The sequence below is a fragment of the Orcinus orca genome, chromosome 1 (assembly GCF_937001465.1).
Source record: "Orcinus orca chromosome 1, mOrcOrc1.1, whole genome shotgun sequence".
Taxonomy (NCBI): domain Eukaryota; kingdom Metazoa; phylum Chordata; class Mammalia; order Artiodactyla; family Delphinidae; genus Orcinus; species Orcinus orca.
In genome coordinates this window covers 112346663-112374409 of record NC_064559.1, presented here as the reverse complement: position 1 = coordinate 112374409, position 27747 = coordinate 112346663, and the positions used below count along the sequence as shown (strand labels likewise).

At 51.0% G+C, this 27747-nt stretch overlaps 1 protein-coding gene across 5 annotated transcripts in view; it reads right to left on the bottom strand.

Moving 5' to 3' along the window:
• Positions 1-27747, bottom strand: part of SYT6 (synaptotagmin 6) — a 59049-nt gene that overhangs the window by 29476 nt on the left and 1826 nt on the right. For 4 of the 5 annotated variants that reach the window (XR_007477631.1, XM_049710451.1, XM_049710455.1 and 1 more), the window contains exons 2-3: positions 18362-18627; positions 16010-16565 (exon numbers count right to left, since the gene is read on the bottom strand). Coding sequence is in view for 4 of the 5 variants with exons in the window: in XM_049710451.1 (XP_049566408.1) it covers positions 16010-16565; positions 18362-18618 (813 nt within the window). In the remaining variant the exon portion in view is untranslated. Of the gene's footprint in view, positions 1-16009; positions 16566-18361; positions 18711-27747 lie in introns of all 5 variants that reach the window. The other variant, XM_033435935.2, reaches the window with a different exon arrangement.

Sequence of the window (27747 nt, the reverse complement as noted above, 5' to 3'; positions counted from 1 at the left end):
GACTTGTAATATTGTTACTAATAGCAAGATGGGGTCCGGGCCCTTGGGGCACGTGCCCCATGAGCGGTCTGGACCCAGGGATTGGTGAGGAGGGCCTGGTCGGCTGCGACCCAGTCCTGCATGTTGGGAAGATACCCAGAGTTGCTGATGGGTTTCTCAGAGTGGCCCAAATGCTGCCGTGGTGGGGTTAGAGCTGTACCACACCACACTGCCCATACCTGGAGGCTGTCCCTGGGGCTCTGCCCACTAGGAAGCCAGCTGGCTGAAGAGGGAGAGGTAATATCCCCAGGGCCACCCCCGGGCCCCAGAAGAAGGTCAAGCATTCACTGTGAGGCTGTAGGGCTCCCCAGAGGGTCTTCCAGGATGTCCCAACCTCATTCAGCTGGGAAGAGGAGACCACTCCTCACATCCCTAGGAACTCAGGGGTTCACTGATAAAGATGAGCAATGGCCATGGTCCATGGTGAGAAGGCAGGCCTGGGGGGCCCAGGTTCCTGAGCCTGGTCTTCACAACCCCACCTCTGAGCCTCGGCCCTGCTCGCCTAACAGTCTCCCCCTCCTGTTCTCCACACCGCATCCTTCCCTTCATGCTAGCATTCTTCCAGAATCGCTTAATCCCAGGAACTTCCAGGCCTAACCTAGACAATGCTTCAACCCTCTCTCGGTCTCCAGTGCATTCCTGCCCCTCACTACCTTCAGGTGATTTTTCTAAGAGGAAGATTCTGGATTTCATCAAAATGTTAATGGAGGTTATCTCGGGATAATGGGCTTATGGTGCGTTGCATTTCTTTTTTTGTGGCTTTCTGTATTTTCCAGAATATCTACAACAAGAATATAATGCTTTGCCTTGAGGCAAGGAAGGGTAAAATATATTACAGTCTTACAGCTTTTAAAGAAAATGATCTCACTTTTGGTTCTCTGTTCTATTGCTTTAAAACTTGACTCCAGAGAATCTCCTCAGTTTGCCTCATCTACAAAATTGAAATGCTGATTTCTTACTGTGCTGAGAGTGTTAAATGAGATAATGTACTTGGAACATGCTTTATAAACACGTTAGGTGTTATTGTTGTTAGTCCCGGGAACAATCAACTGCGGCAAGAACCTCTGGAGGCCCTTTCTCATTGGCATTTCACCTCAAACTTGTGAAATACAGGTTATTTCCCACATTTTTCTAATGAGGAAACAGAGAGGTGATGTGATTTGTCTAAGGCCACACAGCAGAGGCAGGATTCTCGCTCTGGTCTCCTGACTCCCAGTCCTGCTGACCTGCAGGTTCTTGGGGGATGGCACTGTGTTTGCCTAATGCCTTGCGGAGGCCTCTTGGATCCTGACTGACAGACCAGAGCTGGCCGTGTGGCCTTGAACAGTCCTGCTCCCTTATCCGTGCCTCAGCTTCCCCAAGAGTGAAGAGATAATCCTTATCCTCCCTTCTCAACATGTGGGGGACAGCCTGTGGAAGCAGTTGTGGGCTTACTATCGTCACCCATATGGGTATGTCACAAGCTGCATAATCTTCAGGACGCAAGGTCTTCCTGAAATTCTTCTTTTCCAAATGCAGTTTCTCGGGGCAACCAAAAGGTGTCTCTCTCTGGGGGACTGGAGTCCCAGAGAGCCAATTAAGCAAGATTGAATGGGAAGAAGCCTCTTGCTGGGTCCCCAGTGTCTGATGGACGGAGCGTGCGTGCAGGTGTGTGTGTACACGCGCGTGCGTACAGGGCTGCCCGAGGTCTGGCCCAGGGAGGCCCAGGCTGCCTCCAGCTGGCCAGACCCAAGGTGGTCAGGGGACCCTGCTGAGTCCTCCCTTCCTTTCTCACGCAAGAGGAATAGTTGCTCAACCAGAGTTTCTCTGGTAAACATTGCCCAAATTGGGCTGGGGGAATAGTTTTCCTTAGGGTGCAGTCACTCCCGAAAGTGAGCTGGGCGTCTGCCCAGCCTTGGATAGGATTTACTAAAACCAAACCAAACCAAACCAAACCAAAACAAAAAAAACCCCTGTCAGCAGGAATTGGAATTACAAAGGCCCTCGCTGCCTGCCTTTTTTCCCTGGCCCCTTTTTCTCCCCAGGCCTACCAAAACAGCCCAGAAGCAAGAAGTTTGGTCCCATGTTTTCCCCCTTAAAGCATTTTCAAGCAGGTGCCGCCAGTCACAAAGCCAGCCTGTCCCCAACTCCTTAAGAAGGGACGTGCTTATTGTGTTTTCATGACACACCACCAGAGCTGTTTTTCTCTCTGGAAGCTGGACTGTTCCGAGCACATGGTCCAATGTGTCACTACAGGGTTGTGAGTCAACTGAAGGCTCTCCAGAAGTGGAATCAGCCCCGCGGGGAAGGAGTCCCATGCCAGTGCTGTTCTAGGGCTGGGCTGGGAGAACCCCGCCCGCCATCCCTCCCCACAAGGGCTCTGGAGAAGGCTAGCCTTGGGGGGAAGGGCTGAAGCGGTACCTCCCTTCTCCCCCGACCCTGAGCTGCCCCATCTTCCCTTTGGGGTCTTCTCTTCAGTTCTATCTGCCCTAGCACCTTCTGCACTCTGTTTAAAGCTCCAACCCAAGTGGACACCCATACCTGGTCTACTCCTGGTTCCCACGGCATCCCTGAAATAGCCCTGCAATGTGAAAAAGAACTCCAAATGCTGAGGGTGAACCAAAGAAGTAACCACAGAAAACACAATGGCACACAGACAGGGCGCCTTCGAAGCCTTTCACCACTGGGCTCCAGGCCCAAAGGGCTGGGACAGCTTCACAGGCCCCTCCCCGGAAGCTCTCTGCCCATTTCTGGGGAGTGGCACCCTCTCTTTTCCGGACATTCATCTGTGGTCTCCTAACAGCCTGTATCCTTCCTGGCTGAAACCTCATCCAATCCTACCACCTGGGGCCTCCCACTTAGGCCTCATTTTGGTGGGCGGGGCTGTTTCATTCTCAGCCTCCTGGCAGAACTGGGAGAGCTGAGTTGGAAAGTGGGTCCCCCTTCCTATCTCAGGCAGCAATTTCACCTGTCCCCCTAAAGAGGGGCCTCTCCTGCCTATACAGGGGCGGCCCTACATGCCCCTTTGTGGGCTCAAGGAACGCCAGTGGCCACAGCAGTTCTTGGGTAAAAAGAGAAAACAAATGCTATGTGAAACCACAATTGCCTTCTATGGAGGGTGAAGCCAGCAAAGGCAATATAAGAGTCTCAGGGTTCCACCGCTCCTGGGCAAGAGGGCCCGTCATTCAGTTGAATACTTTCTTGGGTTCTGAATGTTTGCAGATGGGGCTGGAACTGAGCCCGGGCTTAAGGGCTGGCAAGAACAAAATTTCCCAGGGCAATTTAAAGAGGGGCATAGTTTGTTTGTGATTCAGGCAGAGAGCCTGGAGAAGGTGGAGAGGAGCCATTAGGCTGAGGGGAGCAGGCATTCTAGGGGAGGCAGGGCAGCAAGAACCTCTGGGAGCAGGTGCCTCCCGCAGCCTCCCCTGCCGCTCGAGGCTGTTCACTGGGCAGAGGGGCAGAGATACCCGATTCCCACGAGAACAAACCTCCAATCGAGCTCTGCTACTCACTTTGTGTTGCTTGGGGTGGGGTGGAGCTGGGCTTGCATTCCGTGACTGGGTCAGTGAAAGAAAAGGCTGAGAAGGGGACCCTTCAGAAGAGACAGACAATTAGCACCAGAGAGGGACCCGGAGAACATCTGCTGTCCCCATCCATCCTAGGAAGAGGCGGCTCTCGGGGACAGCCCCCCGAGCCAGCTTTTGAGGCAGCAGAGAGAGTTAGGGGCACATACAGTGGAGCCCACGCACCTGGTGTGACTCCGGGCTCTGCTTCCCACTGGCTTTGTGAGCAGTGGATCACAACAGTACCCGCTCTGCAGGGTGGTAGTGAGGGTTAAAGGTAAGCGCACAGAGCCTGGCACGTGGAGGGAGAGAGGCCCCAGCTGATGCCCCCCTCATGCCTGCAGTCGGAATTGTGTGCACAGACGGCGATCTCAATCTTGTTCTCTGATCGGTTCCCATCTCACCTCAACTGCTTCCCACCACGTACGTGCTCAGACACACGATTTCTTATCACAATAGAAAACAGCTCCTGGAGAAACTGGTCCCAATGTCAAGGATGTTGGCGCCCTCCCTGAACTCCAAGCCGTGCCAAGTCCAGACTATTAGCAGGAAGACAGGCAGTCTTCTGAAGCAATCATTGGTACTTCTCGGCCATCAAGACCGAGGGCAATGTCAGCCTGCACTAGCCAGAGAGGGGTGAGGGTTTAAACATCCTGCCTCAGCCCCTCCCATCCTAGGGGGGGCTGTCTCCCCCACTCTAATTCCCAAGGCCAAGTGGATTCCATGGAAAACCCTCCATCCCAAGTTTCACTGCAGCCCTAGAGAAACCCTCAAGGTCTCAGAGACTTTGTCCAGAGAGGAAGGCATTAAACATTCATGGAGAATGAGTAGGTGTCATTTCAGACCTGCAAAGAAAACGTGGCTACAGGGGACGACTGATGAGGATGAATGAGGACCGGTTGGGCACGGGGTTGGCAAGGGAGTGCGGTGGGGATGGGAGCTGCCTGCTGAAGAGGCCACATCTTTCTTCATTGTTGCTGACACGGAAACATCATAAAGATATGCTAGCACTTGGACAAGGCTGACCCAGACTCCACAGCTAGCTTTGTCTCCTTCTTCCTCCAAGGAGTAAATATGTGTGCTCAGTGGGAGGCTTGGAGGTGGGGGCTAGTTGGCTTAGGGTCCGAGGCACTTTGATATGTAGTTTCTCTTCCCTCCTTGGTTTCCTTGCTGGCGTTGCCTGTTGGTTTGCCTATTTCCACTCCCAGTAGAGACTAGACGTCTCTTGCGTGGAAGAGACTAATTGCAACAGAGAGAATGTCGTCTTTGCTCTGTGCCCTTTGACACCTCATGCCTTGGACTCCAAGTCTTGGCCCTCTTCCCTACAGGATAGAGAGGTTCACAGGCACAGAATGAACACAGGGAGTGGGCAGAGGCCTGGGAAGGGAAGGGAGGAAGGAGGGAATAAAATAACCAGGGCAAGAGAATTCCCTATAAAAGCCTAGAGGTAAGGAAGTCAGTCGGAAGAGCACGGGGCTGGGTCTCATGAGACCGGGGTTGGGGTCCAGATTCACACAGACTCACTGAGCCACCCCAGACAAGTTGTGCAATTTCTCTGGTCTTAACTTGCTCATCTGTGGCAGGAGGACGTTGGGCCAGATCATCTCCGAGGCCCTTTCCAGCTCTGACCTTCCCTGAGTCCACGAGAAAGCAGAGTTATGACACCGGGATCCGCAGAAATTAGAAACCCCTCAGGGACTGCCCCAGTTCTTCCAAGTCAGTTGCCATTCTGGTCGTAGTTATACCCAGTGGCCCCAGTCTCTCTGGATTGCTGCTGATGTAGGGAACCCATTGCAATCCCTTCCTCCCAAATGAATCCTGCAGTTTGAATGTCCTTGTTAGTGTCCAGAAGGGATGTCTGGCTGTTGCTTCCCTTGTGACCAAATAATCTCTCTCCAGGAGAAAAATGTCCCTGTGAGTCATCAGGTGGTAGAAGCCGTAAGACAAGTGCGTGCTCTGCACGGCAAGGTGGGGGGAGCATGAAATGCACCAGTGTTGAGGAACAGATTTTTGTTGATGCGTGAGCTTGTTGCCTACTGATTTCCCGTTCATTCTCTTATAAGGGAAAGATTGGATATTTATACCATTGAGATGCACAGCATACTAATGAAGGGCACGTGGGGCCGGGGCAGGGCAGTGCTGGCTGGCCCAGCCAGCACGGAGCTATGGCAAGCTGCTGGCAGAGGAGGGAGGCAGAACAGGGCTGCGGTCTGGTTGTCAGTGGGAGCTGGGTTCTGCAGGCAGCTGGCCAGAGTGGGCGGTGGGACTGTCCGGAAGCTAGGAATTTATCAAGGGTGAGAAGGGAACTGTCTCCACTGTTCTGAGCCTCTGGCAGTCTCTTAAGCCCACTTCTTCCGAAGCTGCAGGGAAGGACCTATTGTGAAAGGCTGATTTTAGAAACAACTTAAAAGAAGCCAGTGGAGCCGTTATTTACAGCCGGGTCAGAGCCCTGCGTGGAACGATGAACTATGTTTTCCAGCCCTGCATGGGAAACCTTTAACCCCATGTACCCAAGAACGGCTACTGGCCACACTTGGCCCAAGTGAGAGGGTGTGGAAGGTGCACATCCGTCACCTCTGCTGAAGGGACAACCTGCAGGCCTGGAGCTTTCCCCTGTGGTGCAGGGACTGTGTTGTCATTCTGGGATTCTATCCCCTCTCTCTCCTGAACAGACACACTGCCTGTGGAACGGAGCTCGGACCCTACACCCCGCCTCTCCCCCTTTCTGGGTTCTTGATAGATTTTCAGCAACCCTTTGCTAGAGGAGCCTTGGCCCTTTGAGTATTTCCCAGAAAAGTCAAGGTCACATTGGCTGCAGAACCCGGGGCCTAGCGGGTGGAGTCACGTTCTCAGTACCTGAGCTTGAAGCATGGAGGGACCCCTGGCGCATCCCCTTCCAACTTCCTCCTGGTCATTATAGGACATGAGCTTGGAGGGCGGGGCTGCAGGTCTTATTCTGGAGCAGGAAAAGCTGCTCCTGGCTTCGACATCCCTAACGTCACATGGCATCCTTGCAGGAGGCAACCAACCAGGCCCTTCCCCTCCTCCCCTCTTCAGGGAGGAGAGCAGAGGAAAGAGCCCAGCCAGCTGCCCTCTGCACTGGCAGGGGCTGAAGGAATAAACTGCGTGGGGGCAGGGACTGGACATTGTTGACCTTCCCCCAGCCTGAGGGTGTGGGTGCAGGAGGAGAGCTCAGCATTCCAGAGAATGATGAGTATAAGGAGGCCAGGCCCCAGGGAGTGTGTGGGTAAATGAACATTAGCAGAGACAAGGAGCTCCAGCTGAGCAGAAAGTAAACAAGCGAGGCCTGCAGCCCTGGAGTGACCCAGGGCTTCTGACCCGGGCAGTGGGGTCAGGCTGCCGGGAGGGCACAGCCAGGGCTCGCGGGGGGCCAGGCCGCTCAGAGAGTGGGCGGGGCTGGCCGGCTTCATACGTGATTCAGAGCAGCTCCGGCTGGAGGGCTTGGGGAACAGTCTTCATGGGTTTGGCGGGCAGCCCGGGCCCAGCCTTGCTTCTTTTGCACCTCCTGGAGCTTCCATGTGACTCTGATCTGATCTCTTTTAGAAGGTTCTCTCTCGCTGCTTCTATCCTGGCTTGGTTCTGCTTGCAAGAGTCCAGACACTCGGGAATTCAAGGCAGAATTCTAGGGATACCTAGACTTGCTGCAAATTCCTGATGCAACATGCTCTCTTGGCCTGATCTCCTCTGCGTGAACTGGGGCTGCTCACCCACTTTCCCCCATCCCCACCCCACCTTTTCCCCAAGTATGGCCCATACATGGAGCTAGCCTGCTGGCACACTGCAAAGCCAGCCTTCCTAGGCCTTGAAATCTTGTCTCCCTAAATGATACATAAATGATAAAAAAGAGTTCCCCCAAATGACACAACCCATGTCCCAATATTCCGCAAATGACCTCATCTCCAATGGGCTCCACCAAACAGCTCTTGGCAAGACAGATGCTGAACGAAGTGGTCACGTCTCGGTCTGCACCTTACTTGATCCGCTGTAGCGTCTGATACACTTGATCCTTCCCTCTCTCGTCCTGGACACACTGTCCTTGTTTCCTAGGACACTGTACTTTCCTGGTTTTCCTCCTATTTCACTGGCTGGGGGTTATCAGTCTCTTTTACTTCCTCATGGTCCCCACATCTAAACCTTAGAGTGTCCCAAAGCTCAGTCTTAGGTCTTTTCTCTAAATGTGGGATCTCAACTAGTCTCATGGCTTTTAACACCATCTATATGCTGACATCCCCTCAATTCAGTTGGTTAGCCGAGGCTTCTCTTTTGGACTCTACACTCTTTTTCTGGCCACGCAGCATACGGGATCTTAGTTCCCCGACCAGGGATGATCAAACCCGTGCCCTCTGCAGTGGAAGTGCAGATTCTTAACCACTGGACCACCAGGGAAATCCCTGGATTCCACACTCTGTATCCAAGTTTCTATCCAACATCTCCAGTTGGATGTCCCAACGGTATCTCAACTACAACATGTTCAAACCCGAGCTCCTGACTTTCCTCTCCATATGGGTTCTTCCTCCAGCATTCCCCAACTCAGTCAATGGCGACTCCCTCCTGAGTTACTCAGGCTGACAACCTTGATTTTTTCTTTCCCTACACCCTAGACCGTGCACCCAATCTGTCAACAAATACTGCTAGTTCTACTTTCAAAATGCATCCAGAATGAAGCACATCTTACATTTCTACCCCCCATCCTTGTCCAAGCCACCATTGTCTCTTTTTCATGGCAATAGCCTCCCAACGGACTTCCCTGTCTTTGCCCTTGTTGTAGAGTCTGTTCCCAACCCATCAACTCTAGTGGTGCTTTTAAACTTTTGACTGTGGAACTCCATGAACCTTTCCTGCCCCTTTACCTCTCCCACTTCATCTTTTATTCTCTCTCCTCCCCAGTCCCATTTCTGCTTCAGCCACACTGGACCCTTACGGTTCTTTGAACAAGCCAGGCATCCTCCCACCTCAGTGTCTTTCCATTTACCATTCTCTCACCTGGACCTCTCTTCTTCCACATATATGCATGGTTCTCTCCCTCTTGCCTTTCAGGCCTACTCAGATGGCCTCCTCTTGGGGATGTCTCCCTGCCTACCCTGTTTTACCCTGCGATCCTCTCCTCCAGCCACCCTCCCGACCCCAATGCCACCCCCCTCCCACCCCGCTGCTTCCCGGCTTTACTTTCTCCAGGCCACTTACCACCCTCAGCCACACTATTTATCTCACATCCTCATGGTCTCCCCCACACGACTGTAAGCTTCATTTACCACTGCATCCGCAGTGTCTAAGACGGTGCTTGGTACCCCACAGATGCTGGAACACATCACTTCTGGTTGCCTAGTTCCCGAACTATTCCTCCTTTGCCTTCCTCAGTTCTCTTCTTTTCTCTTGGATCTCCCCCTGCTTGGTACCCTTTTCTGGCCCCTGTCCTCCTTCTTCTTGACTCTGGGTGTTCCCCAAACTCAGTTCTTGTTCTCAAATTCTCCTTCTTCCATCTGCATCTCCCATTCCACTCCCTTACTCTCCCAGCTTCAGCAATCACCTCTATTTTCCCCTTCTCCCATTTCGTGCAACTTAAATAATCGTGTCCTTTGGATTACATTTTTACTTGCTCCGAAAGCTCCAGCCAACTGTAAGCTCCTTAAAAGCAAGGACTATATTTGTCCTTCAATACCCAGTGTTCTTGGACCCGAATAAGTTCTTTAAGAGATCACTGAAGACATGTTGAGTGGATGAAGGTTCATGATGCTTCCCTCCTTCTCCTGCCCGGCTCCTAGCCAGGATAGAACTGGGATCCTAAGATCCAAGGTGGGTACTTTGACGGCATTGCATCAAGCTGCTGGTCAGTGAGCGTCTGGGAGGCTTCATCCCAGGTGACTGACTGAGTCACAGCGAATCAATTGTGCCGATTCTTTGGTTCTACTCGAAAAGGCCTCTTGTAAGCTACCCTTGGATCACACTAGACTTGAGTATGTGGGTGTGAGAAAAGAATGCAACTAACTCTTTTCTGGCAAGGAAGGCAATTTCATTCCAGGAGGCCAGACTTCCATCAGCATGCTGGGACCTGTGTGTCCCCTGGGATGGTGGAGGTGCTTTCCTGACTCCCCATAGGACTGTGAGGCTTTGAGGACTGGACTGAGTTGAAGTTATGGTATCCCCTGTGCTAGCCTGGTGCCTGGTACACGGTAATTACACCACAAGTAGTTACTGCACAAAGCAAAGAAACCCATTGTATTCGAGAGAAGTTCTTTCTAGATCCTTCCCCCAATCCAAAGAAAATAGAGAAACACACTCCCTTCCCTCTTTCAACACTCTCTTCCTTCACTGCCATCAAAGCCTGGCCTAAAACTTTCCTTTTCTAGAAGCTTTCCCAGACCAGTCTCATCTGGCTCTGATTTCTTTTCTCCATCTCGCCTCAACACTTCTGCACATGGCTTGCAGTGCCGCGGCTTGCATGATTTGGTTGTGAGCTTCCTGAATTGCTCTGTCCCCAAGTATGTGCCCTGTGTGCAAGGGGGTTGAGGGGTTTGGGGGTCACTGGGCATGCTCCACACTTCCCAGTAGCTTGGTCAGAGGTGGGGCTTTTTCTTTGCCATCCTTTCCACAGCCCAGCCCAGCTTCTGTATCCAACACATGCTCAGTGATCAAACTGAGAGCACATAGCTGACACTCAATAATGTTTGTTGAATGAAAGAGGAATGAATGTCAAACTCAGTGCCGCAGGAAGAACACTGGGGAGATGGTAACGGAATCCAAGTGTCAGCACAAAAGCTGCCCCCTGAAACGAGAGGAAGGATCCAGGCCACAAAGAGAAAATCAAACCAGTCACTCTTCTGGATCCCCTGACGAGGTGCACAGTTTCAGGGTCTATCTTCTGTCCAAGGAGCAATGTAATCACACTCACTCCCCTCTAGCCATGCAAGGATGTGGGCTCTGTTGAAGACCTGGACTTGAGTCTTGGCTCTCTAGCACCTTCTGTCTGGGTGACACTGGATGTCACTGAACCTGGAACCTTCGTTTCTTTACTTACATACAGGGCACAATAATAAGGCTTATGGTGAGGATGAAATGGGATAAAGTTGGTTGTGCTCTTGGCTCCCAGTAGGAGCTCAAATAATAACCTGCGTATTAATAACCAGTAAATGGGGGGCCTGAAAGGTGGGGAGGGCGCTGAGCCTGTTTGCAGGACTGTGCCTCATGGGAAAAGGAGGAAGGAAGCTTGCTGGTGGGGACTTGCTTGTGGCAGGAACCCCCCGGAGGACATTTCCAAGGGGCTTAAAGAGAGGACTGATTCTCACTGACATTGAAAGGAGGAGGGTGTGTCTGGAAGTCCTGCCCTGTGGCCTGTCAGCCTGGGGTTTAGGCCTCTACTAGGGAGACCACACTTCCAGGGACTGGGTATCCCTGCTCTGAAAGCAAGAGAGCCAACCACTTCTCTATAGGGGAAGCTGAGAATCTCAGAATCTCACAATTTGGAAACTAGTTTTGAGGAAACCACAGCTCAGAGAGGGCAAATCACTTTTCCAAGGTCACACAGAGAACACATGATAGGACAAGAAGTAAAAGAGAGAAATAAATAAAACAGGAATAATAACAACCAACAACCTGTCGGAATAGGTGATCTGGAAAAAAGTGGGGGATCAGGCCTGGGAGTGGTACAAATAGTGACCCACAGGCCGAGTTAGAAGGAAAGGCACTGCAAGAATGGGGCTCAGGAGGCTGCGCTGTGACAGTGCTGCCCTAGGCATCTTGTGCATTTTATTTCATTTACTACATAGAATACCGCTGTGAGGTATGTACCATCATTATCCCCATTTTACTGATGTAGAAACTGAGGCATGGTTTAGACAATATCCCCAAGGTCTCAAAGCTAGAAAGTACAGAAGCTAGAATGCAACACAGGTTGGTCTGGTATCAAAGCCTGAGCTCTTTGTACACAACTCTGCTCGTTCCCAGGCTAGAAAAGAGACTGTTCTACCATATAAGGCCCCCCCCTCCTCCCTGCAGACTCCGAGTCCAGGCTCCCTGGAATTATACAGAGCACTCCATCACCCCCAAAACACACACATACCTGTACACACACACACACACAAACACACACACACTCATTCTGACCTGGCGGGGACCTGGTAAGGCAGGAAGTTGGCCGAGTCCATTAATGCCACCAAGCACAACACATGTTTATGGCCCCAGTGACAGCCTCCATGAAGGAGCCGGAATGGCAACAGGAATACCTGTGTGCACTGGGGTCTGAGGCCTCTGTAACAATAACTACAAGAATACAGAGATGTTACCAAGCCCTGGTGATGGCGGCTCTATTTTAATGATAAATCTACAGCTTCATATAGAAATAATGAGACTGGGGGCTGGAGAGGGGGGAAGGGAAGAAGAGAACGATTTCAGCCAATCGAAGTTCTGTGTGGAGAGAAAATGACAAACCACGGGAATGCCCAGGAGACCAGCAGAGGACCTTAGTCAAGCCAGGCGAGAGGTGGAAGCCTCAGTGGCAGACCTGCCCATGCCTGAGCTTCTGGATTCCAGGGAGCAGCAGAGACCTCTGACTGTCCTAGCACATCTTGTTTGCCTGTTGCTCACCCTCTGGTGGGGTGTATGTTAGCTCCATGACAGCCTAGGCTTCCATCCAGAACAACCTGGGGATGCAGGGGGGAGCGGCCCTTGGGGCTGAAGATTTGCAATTAACAAAGGGCTAGCCTCCCCAGATGAACACCTCCCCTTCACGAGCCTTGAAGCTCCATGTTCAGTGGTTGTAAGAAAACAGCACAAATGCTCCAGGCTTTGCTACTTCAGACCACCTTGGGCACTGGGGCGGGGGCCAAAACAAGGAACCTGCCTGGTTCCACCTGCCAGGGCTGCACCTGATTCTCCCATACAAGTGTGAGGAGTACCAGGGCGGCAGCATTCATGGACTCCTGTGACAGCAGAGCAGCCTCCCGAACCCACTTCTCACAGGGCCTCTCCTTCTACCCAGACTCTTGGTCACTGACCTTCCACTTCAGTCCAGACTGTGGGTCCCTGACCCTCCACTTCAGTCCAGGCTGGTTAATCTCTTTGCTACTCCAGACATAAACCATCTACCCAAACCATCTCTCTGTAGGAATGCACAGCCCAGGTCTCTCCCCACCACGCCTGGCTCTACTCACTTTCAAAATACTACTTGACTTTCTCCTCCAGGAAGCCTTCCCAGGTTAACTGCACCCAAATTCCATTTCTTCTTTAATAATCCTTTCCTTGTGCACCAATACGTAGTTTTGTTTGAATTAACTAAGCCATCTGTCATTCAACAAGAACGTGCTGAGTTCTTACGTTTGCATAAAATGACACACTCAGCCCTGAGGGAAAATACAAGAGACAGTCAAATGTGGGACACAAGCCATTCCTGAGCCACTGGGGACTCTGCAAGGCATAAGATGACTCAGTGTATAAATGAGGGACCCAGAAAATAAATGCAGAGGAGTGATTGCTGTGAGAGTGGAAGGACTTCAGGGAAGCTTTGAAAGGTGGATTGGTTTGGGCCACGCAGAGAGGTGGGGGGAAAGCCTGTCTGCCAAAGAAAACCTTGGGAGCAAAGGCAAGAGGCAGAAATGCTGGACGTGTTCAGCGACAAGCCTGCAGGCCGGAGGAGCTGGGGGCCAAAATGCAGCTCTAGGAATGAAATCTGGCAGGAATCTGGCATGCAGAAAAGATGGGAGCCGGCTGTGCTCATGTGCACCGCGCCCCACGATGCTGGCTGCAGGATTTCACGTACACTGAGTGCTCAATCATTGCCCGTTACTAGGGCTTGGGCCTCTCTGGCCTCAAAATAATGCCAATTTTAGAGTAAGCCCAGGTAAAAGCACCAGCCTTTTATTACCTTTTCCTTTCCTTTGTCTGATTCCTCACCCCTCAGCATAAAGAGCCCACCCCTGAGAGCTGGCCTGCTGGAGAGGCTGTGGATGGGAGGGCCCCAGGGGCCTCACCACGCAGAACATTCAGTGCAGACAAACTGCGAGCAAGACAGAGAGTGTGAGCAAATGACCCGATCTTCTGCTCCAGAAACTCCTGGGCCCAGACTCCTCCTGCTTTTGACTATCAAGTTATATATACCAGTCCCTCCCTACCCACCTGAATTCTCCTTCCCCACCCAGGAAACCTTCCCTGGCTGTCCTAACTCTCAGATCTTACAGCCTCGCAGTATTTGCTACTTTGCATCACTAGCTACTGCATTAAAGTTCCGTGGCTCAAAGAGGCTGTCTTCTGTCCCAGCCCCCCTTGCTCCTGAGTTCCTGGCACAGTCCTGCTTAGAAAGAGATGGAGGAGGGTTAGAGTGGTACTGACTGAGGATGATGAGGGTGGCAATGATTTGTCCAGCTCCTTTTGGACGACCTGCCTTTTTCTGAAGCTGGGCTGAGGAAGGGGTGTGGGATGAGTGCAGGGACAGCCACGGAATTCTAGGATGTAGGAAGTTAGCATTCAGGTGAGGGGCACCCTTGGGCATGGACCGCATGCTCCAGGACTAGGGCTTTCATCGTGCCTGGAGCTCAAGTTACAGGAAAGGGAGGCCTCTGGAGAGGAGAAGGGAGGCTCTTCAGGGGGCTGAGTTGAGCCCTGCTTCCCACAGCCCCTGGCCCTCACACCTACCTCTCTCTGAGCACTTGGGCCTCAGCCTCAGTATGGGGGGGACTGAGCCGCTTTTCTCTACCCGTATAGTCACGATAATGAAGCTGCTGCCTTACGAGACCACAAGGGAAGAGCTGCACCAGATGTAAACTTCAGAGTGATTTATAAAGCGGAGCTCTTGGGCTTCAGGCGGGCACACAGCTGCTGTTCCAGCCCGCCCCGTCTGCCCGCCCTGTCTGCCAGCCCCGCTGCTTGTGCTGTTCTTGCGGATGACATTTCGGGAGAGCAAAAGTAGGGGAGGCACTGAGACATCGGACAGGGCTGGTCAAAGTCAGCAGCAGCTAGGAGAATGGGCTGTCCCAGAGACCTTCTCTCGAGCAGAAACGGAGCCCACCAAGCTTTCTCTCTTTGAACAAATCGATTCTTATCCTTTTCCCACCAGAGTGGGGCTGATTCTCCCAGCCTCTCTCCTTACAAGTTCAGCCCATAGATATTGAGTATTGATTGTCCAGAGGGAGGGTCTGCACTCAGGGAAATAGTGCAAGAAATATCCCAGGAGACACTCAATCAGTTAGAGTTCAAGACACCAGACACAAGGCCATTGGTGTTTGGTGGCAACACCCCTGCAGGGCTCTCAGCTGTCTGGCTGGGCTTAGAGAGAGGCATGCCACCTACATCTGTGGGATGCAATTACCCAGCTTCCTCAACAGCCACCCAAGGGACTGGAGAACACTGTCTACACTGGACCAAAGGGCTCTGGAGATGCCCTCTTAACTCTCTGTGCCAAACCTGTCCTCCCTCTTAAAAGCCAACTTGAGCCCCAGCTCCTTGACACCGTCATGGTTAATTCCAGTTGATCATGAACAGCCAAGCATCCCCTTCCCGCATGTGTGGATTAACCAGGTCTCCCTTCAAGCCCCCCCCGCCCCACTCCAACTCCCGGACTGGCCCAGGCAGGCAGGGCCTAAGAGCAGGGGCTCTGCTGCATGGTAGTCACTAGTGCTGGTCGTTAAGTACTTCCAGTCCCCCTTCTGGACCGTGGTAGGATTGCTTTGCCCGGCCCCCTTGATAGTAGGAGTTGCATGTGTCTTGCTTTGGCTAATGAAATGTTGAGTGAAAGTGACATGTGCCACTTCTGCATGGAGGCCTTAAGAACGAGCACATGATTTGCCACATCTTCTTCCTCCTCAGGTGGTAACTATAGGGGCACAGGTCAAAACGGAGCCTCTGTTGGCTTGGATCCCTAAGTAACAAGGAAGAATGGCCAAGCTGCAAAGCACATGTAACATGAATGAGAACCAAACTTTGGCTACTTTAAGCTACCAAATCCTAGGATGGTTTGTGGCTACGGCATAACCTGGTTTATCCCAATTAACACAGCCTGTTCCTGATTGCTCGTGCCGGGCTTCCAGCACACACCGAGGCCCTTGGCTCACACTGCTGTCTGAGTCAGGCTACGGGCCTGGCCCGATCCTTACCCATGATAAAAGACATATATTATTTTATAGGTGGTAGACCTGAGGCCTGGCAGGTAGAGAGAACCACTTCAGAACATGCGATCAGAAGCCATAGATATGTTCCCTTCCCTTCCCACCCACATGGGAGCTCTGCTCCCCGCCCCCCGCAACGTGGGCCCCAGGGCAAGGACTTCCCCAGAGTGGGCTGGGCTATTAGTCAGAGTCCCCTTCGTACCCTGAAGGGCAGAGGCCCATTCGTCTCTAGGGGTGAGGAGGATGCGGGACACATCCCAGTCAAATCCAGGACTGCAACTCCTCAAGAAGCCCAGGGAGCAGGGCGGTACTCACACTGGTTGCGTACTGGATGTCCTTCCAGATGGAGGTTTCCTGGGACAGGTCAGAGGCCTCAAAGAGGTTGTCCAGGATGACCTCCCCGATCATGTCATGGCGGGAGAAGCGGTCAAAGTCGAAGACACTGAGATGCAGCTTGCGGTCAGCCAGCTCCTCGTAGGGCACGGGGAAGTGAAAGTTCTCATCGAAGGTGGGGTTCAGGGTCTTGCGGTGCACCCGTGTCTGCAGCTTGCATTTGCGATCAGGCAAGAGGTAGATCTTGACGTAAGGGTCAGAGCTGCCACAGAAGTCCTTGGCGGGGAGGTCGAAGGCCTTCAGGATGCGCACGATCAAGGTCTCGTTCTCGTAGTCGTAGCGCAGGCTGAAGTTGATCTTCCCACAGGTCTTGGCCTCTGTTTTGGCATCGTCCCCCTCCACTGACTTCTGCTTGTAGAGCTCGGGCTTGATGCGGCCAATGCTGGTGGGCTGCTCTGCCGCAGGGGGCAGCTCATTGCCGTAGTCCACGCTGGAGACATGCATCTGCCGTGGCAGGTGGCGCTTGAAGGACGTGTGCCTGGCGGAGGGCAGGAGGGGGTGAGAGAGTGAGGTGGGGGAAGGAGTGGGGGAATGCCGGCAGGCATGGCTCGGGGCCCTGGCTCATCCTACCCCTTGTGAGGCCCCCTTTTCCTCCTGCCCGTTGACCCCCTTTCTCTCTGCACACACTCGGTGTGCATGACTTAGTATATGAAAAGTAGTTGGAATGGAGCCTGGTACATAACAAGCTTCAGTAAGTGTTAGCCATCGTGATCATTATCATTTTTCCTGCTTTTCTGCTACCTGCTTTCTAGGTTTCTTTCCTGGTAGGCATGACTCTGGTTCCCCCATTAAACCATAAGCTCCCTGACTGAGAAGGACCATCCTTTCCCACCCTCCACGTGGCATTCCTTCATCCCCACCACTACCATCCCCACCACCATAGTTAACATTTATTGTGCTTTGGAGTCAGACTGCATAGGTTCATTTCGGCTCTGCCACGTTCTAGCTGTATGACCTGGGGCAAGTTATTTAACCTCTCTGTGTTAATAAAATGAGAATAATAAAAGTAGCAATTGCATAGGATTGCTGTGGGGGTGAAATGAATAAATACAATGAAGTGCTTAGAACAGGGCCAGGTATATACTAAGCTTCCCGCACCGGTACGCGGGCCTCTCACTGTTGTGGCCTCTCCCGTTGCGGAGCACAGGCACCGGACGCGCAGGCTCAGCGGCCATGGCTCACGGGTCCAGCCGCTCCGCGGCATGTGGGGTCTTCCCGGACCGGGGCACGAACCCGTGTCCCCTGCATCGGCAGGTGGACTCTCAACCACCGTGCCACCAGGGAAGCCCTATACTAAGCTCTTATTATCACATGGATTCTTTCACTGGCTCCTCATGGATACCCTTATGAGAGTCATTAGCCCTATTTTACAGTTGGGAAAAGTGAGGCTCAGGAAAGGTGAGCAACTTGCCTGAAGTCAAACAACAAACTCTATAAACGTGACCCAGCACTTTCATCATTTCTGGCTTTCAATCTGAAGACCAGGACTGCTTCCCTTTGGCTGGTCCCCTGGGGGCCTGGACCCAGGAATCCACAAGAGCCCCAAGGTTTTTTTTGTTTTTTTTTTTAACATCTTTATTGGGGTATAATTGCTTTACAACGGTGTGTTGGTTTCTGCTTTATAACAAAGTGAATCAGCTATACATATACATATGTTCCCATATCTCTTCCCTCTTGCGTTGCCCCAAGTTTTTAACAAATACAGTGCCTTATACCTGCACGTACCACATCATTGAAAAGTGTTTCTGAATTTGGAGTAGGTTTTCGTCATTATGTGGTGGTTGTTTTTTGTTGTCATTTTGTTTTTTCAGTTAAAGAATGCCATGTATACAATTGCTGTCATACGGGGAACGCTGTCAAAAGCTATCCTCATTCTCAAAGTGTTAGGAATCTCTTGCTTTATCTCCCATGCACTGCAGCCTCCATCTAGGAGGCTGCATTGACGTAGACACGTCATGAACTTCTCTGCCTCTGCGCCTTTGCATATTCTCTTCCCTCAGCCTGAAGTCTTTCCTTCCCTCCGGATAAGCCAACACCTTGCACCCACACACATCCCAGGGCTTACCACCTGCACAGCACCCCACCTCAAAGGTTCCCCTCTCCTCGCGCCCACCTCCGAGTTGACCACCCACCAAGGAGCACATCATCGGACATATTCTCCAACCAGAATATGCACATGATTATTTCTGGTCTCTGATCCTCACAGGCCGGAATCTCATTAATGTATTGGATCCAGGAATGTGGAGGTAGGGAAGGGAGGGGTCCACCCCTCACCTGGTGGATGACGCTGGCTCTGTGGTCTGTCGCTGCAGCCGTGTGTGACGCATGATGTGCTCTTTGACCGACCTCTGCACCTCGGCAGGGATATCTGGGGACGTGTGGCTGATCTTCACGGCTGCCTCTAGGAAGCCCAGGGTGTTGGGGTCTTTCAGCTTGTCCGCCATGTTGCCTCTGGAGCTGGGGCTCTGGAGGGCCTCCGGGGAGGGGTTAGCAGAGGAGGGGCTGGAGGCCTCCTTGTTCCTCCAGGGCATCCAGCACAGCTTCCAAAAGAGAAAGAGAAAAACTGCCACCAGGGCCACGCCACACACAATAACTACCACTGTGAGGAGGCTGACAGAGGTGCCTGCCCTCAGCCAGGCGGGGAGCGACAGGGACAGACATAGGAGGGGAGAAGCAGGGAAGGGTGTTCAAAGAGGGGCCACACAGAAGGGACAGAGACGGAAGAAGAGAGAAGAGTGGTCATGAGAAGGCTGCCCAGGTAGAGGAGGGATGGTTGTAGGGTTGATGCTCCGTATCCACCTTGTGAAATATCTGCAGCCTCGGGTTCACCTCGGTCTGATTTCTCCAGCTTTGCCCCTCCCCCCACCGCCAGCTTGGGGAGCACCTGGGTTGCCTCCCCTCCCCATGGGCACGTGTATGGGGAAGGGAACGTAATTTAAATAGCAGCCTAAGCAAATGTGCAAATTCGTGAAGCATTCACATTTGGATGCTGTTTGAATTTCTATTAGAGCTGTTACTATGGCCAGATTTACAGCAGGGTTGGTTTTGCAGACAGCTCTCTTCCTCCACAGGCTGTGGGGCCTCGGGGACCCTCATTCCCTTCCCTTACCCGGCGCCTGCCAAGCCCACAGCAGGAGCTGATGTATAGTTAGTAGGTTGACTTGAAGTGAATGAGATTGGGCATAATCTCCTCGAGGAGGGGGATTAGGTCTAATGCTTCTGCCGTACTCCCGGAACTCTGCACATAGTAGGCTCAGTAAATACTTGTATTAAGTCGGAATCTGATCCACACAGTTGACTTCAAAGCTAAATACAGATGATTCCGATAGCTGTCCTTTCCCCCCATTCCTGTGGCTATGTGAGAGCTTTGCTGTAAAACTGAATGTCATGATTCGTTCAGAGGCAGGCATTCACGGTCCCACACCCAGCCCACCTCTGCCCCCAGTAGGATGCCCAATACCCCGGGAGAGCTGTGAAGGATGCCTCCCTCTGGGAGAAATTAGTAAGCAGGCTTCCCACCCCACCTTTAGGAATGAACCTTTGAGCCCAAGGCCTCTTCTTACTCTGAGATGTCAGAGGCCTTGAACCAATGATGGGTTTGCACAAAGGTCACTTGTAGACAGGCCAGCAGAGGAGGCTCGCCTGGCTTACATGATGATTGAAACATTGAGCAATTCCATCATCACTATCATCATCATCACACCAGATTTCTGGCTTCTCTGGAAAAGGCCTGAGGACTTGCTAACTAGACCTATGCTCCCGCATGGTGGGAACTGGCGATGCCCTTCGGAAGGCTGCGTGCTCACCAGCTGCTCTCCCTGTTACCTGCCTGGCCCCTGCAGGCCTGTGATCTTGTAGTCTCTGGATTATCCTGTCCCCATGCCTTAAGAATCTTGGGATTTAAGATGAGAAATGACCCTACAAGTGAGGCTGTGCTTTTGCAGATGGGAGCAGTGGTCCAGAGAAGGGACTTGCCTGGGGTCACAGGTCAGACACAGAGCCTGGACCAGGGTCCAGATGTCCACTGCCCAGCCTGGGGCTCATTCCACTGTCCCAGACTCTTTGTCCCTGATTAAACTATAGGCTACTATAGCCCTGTGTTTTTTATATTTGTCTGACTCAGGGCTCAGCATAGAAACTGACACATGAGAATGAATGAGTCAATCAATGGCAAATAAAACAGCTGTCATTATCTCTCAGCCAACATTTACTGAGCACTTGCCATGTTCCAGGTGCTAAGCTAGACTGGGAGTATAGAGATGCCCAGTCCCTCCTTGGGGGATCAAGAGTACTCTCACGGCACATGGGCCCCCGTGAAAGCTGTCCCCCATCCAAAGGCACCTGAGAAGGAGGCCAGAACATCAGCCACCCTCTCTGGGGAGTTAGCACTGCCTCCCAGCTCCCTGGTTGGAGGGTACTGGCCTTGACCAGCTACCACCTTCAGGAATAAGGGATGAGAGCACAGGATCCTCAAGTCCTTAGCAACCTACTCCAGCCCCCAGGTCCCTGCATGGAGACAGCGGAGTCTTTCCCCAATACAGGAACTGAGGTTAGTCCACCAGAGACCGCCAGGGACCAGAAAAACTGATTCCTATTTAACTTCTAGACTGAAGATCTGCAATTATGGTGTGCATGCATCCTGGGAGCACAAGAGAAAAAATATCAGATTGCTTAATATTTATTTATTATAATAAATAAATAAATATTTATTTATTATTATAATATTTATTTATTATCTTAAAAATAAGAAAGCAAAATTGTAATATACAGGTTAACAGTAATAGGAATGATACCATTTTATTGTTGGATTTAGTCAAGTTATTGAACATTACTATGTCCAAGGTACAGAGCGCTTTTTATGTATTCACTCATTTAATACTCTCCAGTGAAATAGGTAAAGGTTATTATCCTCACTTTGCAGATGAGAAAACTGAGGCACAGAGGGTTGAATAGATTGCCCAGGGTCACACAGCTGGTAAGTGTTTGGACTGAGATACAACCCAGACAGTTCAGCTCTACAATACCCCCTCTGTACGTGTGTATAGAACGTGGGAACAAAAAACACATATTGGAGGTATTAAATCAAAATAATTTTTGCTGTTATGAGTTCATGATCTAAATGGTTTGAGGACTGTGTTTTAGGCCTGGATCCCCTTGGGGTTCACCAGGAACGCTACCACAGGTATGGGTGCCCTTATTCTAAGCATCTGGCCATCTCTGGGCCCTCCACATCTGTTCTCTGTTACAGCTGTTCCGGGTGCAGTCTCTGCAATATGGGTCACCTTAAAACAAAAGGTATTTCTAGGGTTTTGCTTTCCTTTGATCATACATCTTGCTTGCTCTGGTAATAATTAGAATTTTAATGAGAAAGGGGGAGAATGGGGGAAATCCAGAGAGCGTAGAGTGCATTTAAATGTTCAGCCTGACAAAAAAACTGAATTCATAAATGAAAAGAGAGGTGGAGGAATCAATTTTTCCTCCGTGTGGTTGCTATTTTGAATGCGTCTCCACGTGACCCCCGCCCTGGCTGTTATTCCCTCGGAGATGTGATTAGGGAAGGCAGAGGTATGGATTATTGGAAATTGGCACCCCGCGCTCAATACTGGTTATGTAAGACCAGGAGGCCCTTCCTCTGCCTGGAGAATCTTCTTCCGGGATATCTCGCAGGCAGGCAATGCAAGGAGAATTAGGTCCTGATGCTGAGTGGGTTCACCCACACAGGGGAACAAGGTGGTGAGCAAGGCTGGTAAGACCAGAATTAGGCCAGGATGGGTATGATTGTATAGGATTTAGCCCCTTTAACATCACTACATGTGGCCTTGAACTCAGCCAGCCCGTGTAGCCTGGCTGAAGGTACATAATGGCCCAAGGGCTGTGCAAAGGCCCAGATGACCTAAGATATGTGCCTTCCTACCCTAGGCCTGCTGGGACCAACCCACCAGGATGTGTTGCCCTCTAGGAAATCACAGGTGCATAGCAGCCTTCAAAGCCTTCTTCCCACTCATGTCTTGTTTGAACCTCAACCTTATGAGGCAGATAGAATTTTGACGGGCAATTCAGCCACCTTTTGAGTCCTGACCCAGTGCTCTTCATATTTATTTGTATTCTTCCTCCCTGCCTTTTTCCTTCTTTATTTCCCCTTCAGGCTGGAGAGAAAGAAGCACTGCTCTAAAGTCAGACTGGGCTCATTCAATGTCCATCTCTACTGGTTTTAATCTCTCCCAGCCTCTGTTTCCTCATCTGTAAAATGGGTACAGTAGTAGTATCTACCTCATAGGGTCATTGTGAGATTTAAACGAGATCAAGTGCATCAAAATTGCTCAGGACAGTGCCTAGAATGTAGTAAGCCATATCATAAATATTTGCTATTTTTATTAGAATTATCTAGCTCTGCCCAATATGATTTTGGACATCTCCTAGTTCTGAAATTCGTTTAGTGGGCAGAACACGTGCAAACCATGAACACTAATAAACAGAGATAGCTTGAACTTTATCATTACAAACTAGGAACCGCCTTACTAGTAGAAATAATATAACTATTTCATATATAGCTAGGTGTCTCTGTATCTCAAGGCATAATACATAATATATCAAAGATCTCACATCTCCAAGTTTTTCTGTCAACACTCATTTGCTTGCTACTTGTTCAGTTGTTTTGTCATTACTGTCACCAGCCAGCTGGTGAACAGGAGCAAGCTCCAAAGCGATGAGAAGAAATTCATGGAAGAAAAATGTTCAACCGAGAACATGCTACGCTTTTGCAAAGTCTTCTTGGAAACTGGGGGAAAGAAGTCCATTACTCAGTATCAGGTGCAAAACATCTTCATGGAGGTATCAGAGGAGACCAGTATTCCATGGGTCTCTGGTTTGGGAAACCCTATTGGCCAGTCACCCAGCAGCCTCTGGGAGAGCAAATAGCTGTGGAATTCGGCTTCAGAAACACACCCAGTGACCTGGCGCTGTGCAGGGCACGTGGCTTCTGGCCTGGGCTGGGGAAGTGGGCATCACTGGGTGCTCAGACACCAGGCAGACATCTCAGCTGAGCACCAGTGCCAGAATGACCACAGAGCACACCCGCCCACATTTCTAATTGCGTGACCTTGAGCAAGTTACTTAACTTCTCCAAACATTGGTCTCCTCTTTTATTTAATGGGGATTCTAATTATCCCTACTTCACAGAATCACTGTGAATATTAAATAAACTAAGGCTTTGAGCACAGTGCCCAATACATGGTGAATGCTCCCAAAAAGTAAGCTGCTATTACTTCTTCCTGTTTTGTTTTGTTTGTGTTTGTCTGTTGTTTGTTTGTCTGGTGGAGGATAATAGTTTACTGGGTACAGGAGGGACCCAAAGCTTGGCCATCGAGGCAGGGAAGGGGACCCAGGACCAGAGGGCAGAGCACCTGAGAGACCTCAGGCTCCTTCTTTCCTGGGAAGCTAAGGTCCCCTGAATGCCATCAAGGCAGGACCTGCTGGTCACCTTAAGTGAGATTGTCTGACAGGGGTGATGGCTCATGGCCTCCCTCTCTTTCTGGAAAATGGCAAGCTATTAATTAGCAACCCAGGGCTTTCTTATCACCCCAATGACACTTCTTTCTCCAGAGACAGAGCCCTGGTGCCCCGGTGCCCCCTCCTCTTCTCTCCACCCAGTGTTAGGATTTATCAGCAGTCCTCATCGCTTGCTATTGTTTCCATTTTTCTAATAGACCTCCATGTCAGGAAGATCCATTTTGTAATAGTAACAGGCATTCTCGCTAACAGATTGTAATTGAAAAGATAAACTGGGGAGAGGAAGTGAAAAGAAAGGACCATTTTCCCTGCTCCCCTCAAAGCTGGAGAAGGCTGGCTTCAGGGTCTGGGGCTGCTGATGGACCCTCGGAAACGGGCAATGCCAGGCTCTGCAGAGCAGGAGCTGCCTTGGCCAAGGAGCTGCCATTCAGACACAGATGGAGAGATAGACCAGCACAACCCAGAGACCAACCAGCAAGAAACTCAGAGGCCCTAAAGCCTGGAAGGAGCGGCGGGTAGTCTGGGAAGGGAAAAGACTCTGGGCAGAAACATTACTACGAATACTAGTAATAGTATTTGTTATTCATTTCTACATGGTAAGCACTGTGGCCCTCAGTGATCTCATTTAACCTTCACATCCTCCCTAAGAAATTCACTTCTCAAAGATAAATTAACTACATTTAGAGATGTTAACAAAATAACTTGTTCAAGTGTACCTCAGTTAAGTGGAAGAGCTGGTATTTGAACCCGGACTTTCTGATGCCAAAGCCCAGGTTCCTGAGCCAGGCCCTTGAGGGGTCTGAAGGCTGAGCTGAAGAACTACAGAGGAGAAGCCTGGGCAGAGAAGCTAAAGAGGTATTTCTTCACTATAATCAGGAGAGGGTGGGTTGCATAATCTACTTTTTGGCCTGACCCTCTGAACCGGGGCAGAGCCCCGGGGACTAGGATTATGACCAGCCTCCCCATCCTCCATTTCTTTCTCCTTCCCTGGAAGATGCAGACACTACAGCCACCAGGCAAATAACCAATGGCCCCTGGAAAAGTCCCATTCAGAGATGTACCTGAGAAATACCTGAGCGTGTGTGTATGTGTTGGGGCAACAGCGGCTATTCTGTTCTGAGGCTCACAGACGTTCTCCATTAATAATAAGCTCTGCTGTGGCTTGTAAATGTATTAGGAGAACGTAGTATAATTAAAATGTAGGGTTGAGGGGGGGGAGCAGAAAGCCTTGGCTTCCTCTCCGAGATCCAGGCCGAACTACCAATGGGGATAATTAGCAGAGTCCAGACAGAGAAGGAATTAATGCTCTTGGAAAAGCTGTGATGAGGAGAGACAATGCTGGGTTAATTACGGCCGCACCAAGCTTTATGACCGGGAGCCTGTTTCCACCATCATTAGGGGATTCAGGGATAAATCAGAGACTAATGTGGAGTGTTAGAGCTAACAGAGCATTGGCGTTAATTTAGCAATTATTAGTATTTTGGCAGATGGTATAACTGTGCCTTTCTGCCTGATTGGTCAGGGCATGTAGCCCCTCTGAATGGGGCAATCAAGCCTGGGGTGATGTGGGGAGAGGCAGACAGAAAGCTTCATTCTTTTCCCTCTACTCCCCTCTCCCTGTTTATACCTGCAACTAGTGAGAAGAGAGGTCTGCCTGGGTCCTCGTGGAGCGAGAAAAACAGTTCAGCGCCCCGCACAGAGAGAAGGGAGGGATGAGGTAGTGTCAGACACCTGGAGCATTCAGGGCTGGATGCCCTGCTCACATCTACTTTCAGCCCCTCTGCCTTCAGTTCAAGTGTGGCTGAGTCCTTCCATTTTTAGAGGCTTCTTTTCCTAAGCTGGACCAGCAGGGGTGCCACTTAGCTGGGTCAGGACTTTCTCTTAGCCTGCTGTGCCCCGCTCCAGACAGCCCTACAGAGACCAAGGAAACCTGGCCTGATCCACATGCCTCAGTCTTACTCCTCCTTATTTTCAGTCATACATCATATCCCAACTCTGTGGACAGGGAGGACAGAGTAACATTAGGACAGTTAGAAGAGAACACATCTTTTGTACAGAGCTTGGAGGGATGCAGCATTCTGGATCTACCATCCCCACTCTTGAAGTTTCCACACAGAGAGAAGAGAACTTCTAGACCTGTACATCCAAGGGCTCTACAACCCCTAGATACTGGACCCTGGTTCTAGAATTGTAAAGCCCAAGACACACCATAGTGTCCGAATAGCATCACCATGGGTTCTAAAGGATTGTGCACTGCACCTTTCCCCAAAGAAGGCGAAATCTGCAGAATTCCTTCCTTCCATCAAGGAGTGAGGGAGTGACTCACTCAGTTATAGAAACAGGACTTTTGTATTCTGATGAAATGCTGTGCATTTAATTTGGCATCACAAGCAGGAAAAATACCTGTGCTGCAAAAGGCCAACTTTAAAGCCAGGTGGCTGAATTACAGAACATCTCCATAGTCATTAGAAAAGTGAACAAACATCACATACATCTCATGGCCATAGGTAAGCCGGAGAATAACCATTCCTGCCTACCAGTCTGGGAGGGGCAGGGCAGCTCAGGCTCTCTCAACAGATTCCTGCATTTTCCGGAACAACTCTGTACTTCTGCTCACTACCTTGAGAACCATACAACGCAGGACCCATGCTACCCACACTTAACTCTCTGCAACTTGGCTCATGGAAAAAGTTTATTCACCTCCATAAGGCAAATGACATAAAGAAAGGTGACAAACTGCCTGCCAATTTCCCCTGGGGTGGGGTTGTGGGGGTGGACATTAAGAAGGAGAGCAGACCCTTTACCTTTAGAGTTTTTTTTTTATAAAAAAAAGATGGGACTTGCTTTCAGCTTGGACAGTTTGTGTAGAGATGTTTCCCAGTCAGGGTCTGATTGAGATTTCCTGTGCAGTTCCTAGCACAGACCTTGGCATATAGGAGTGTCCCAGTAAATGATAACAGAGTCTGAATCTCTGTTGTTGAATCTCAGGGTGTTACTAGAAATCCCATGAGCTAGAGACTTAGAGAAGGAGTGAAGGCAGGTGAAAACATACAATGATAAAGGGAACTGGGCATGCTCTTGTCACTTGCATTTTTCATAAAACTGCAAAGGAAAAGATGCAGCATTTCTCTGACTGGAGAATCTGGACCCAGACAGTGGCTCTGGGATGCAGGGAGTAGGCTGGGAGATGTGATACCTGTGGGCCCTGGTCCCGAATACCACAGCATCTCCCCAGACGCCACGCTCCCCTAAACCCCCAAGATCCCAAAGCCATGCTCAATCATTTTCTTTCTTCTGCTATGATCAAGGGTGTCCTTCGGCCTTCCCCATCCCTTTCAGCCCTCCCCCGCCCCAGCTTGGCCCCAGGGCTTACTGAGACTTGTGGTTCAGCAGCCAAAGTTAAAGTTCCCCAAGGCTGACAACTCAACCTCGCTTTCTGAAGCAGCCTGCAGGAAAGGCATACTGATTCATCTGGGCCTGCTGGCTCTCACCCCTCAGCCTTCTCTCACCCGCAGCCTGGCCACCCAGGTACCTATCATTCCAGACTATGGGGTGTCCCTCTGGAGTCAGAACACCAGTGCCTCCCTGTATCAGGATGTGCTACACACATATGCCAGCCGCCCCCCCCCCCCTCCGCTCTTAGAATTTCTGCCCTAAACAGACAGGAGAAACAGTCTCCATACCCGACTGAACTCGACAGGTGAGTTCTCACCTTGAATTAGCCCCTTTAGGATCAGAGGGGTCAGAACCAGCATTAAGGGCCCCACTGGAGATGGATCACTGGAGGAAAGGATGGAAGGAGCTGGGGAACCAGGAAGGAAGAGACACCCTGACTTGGGGAAAATTGTGTGTCTGTTGGATATAGGGAGCTGGGTGGTGTAGATGGTGAGGGCACGGAGAACCAAAGTCTGATAATACTAGCTGGGCCTAATTTGCTCAGAGATTCTTCAAGAAGAATCAACCTCTTCAACCTCCATCACTGTACCACCCTCTAAAAGTTCTTCTGCATGTCTAACCTCAGTCCCTTCTGCTGCAGTAATCGACCCATTGATTAAACATTGCCAGGGCCGGGGAGAGAGAGAGAGAGGGAGCAGCGCCCCCCTACAACCCACACAGGGCCGAGGTGGGCTCCACGCGCCCCGAGACTGGAC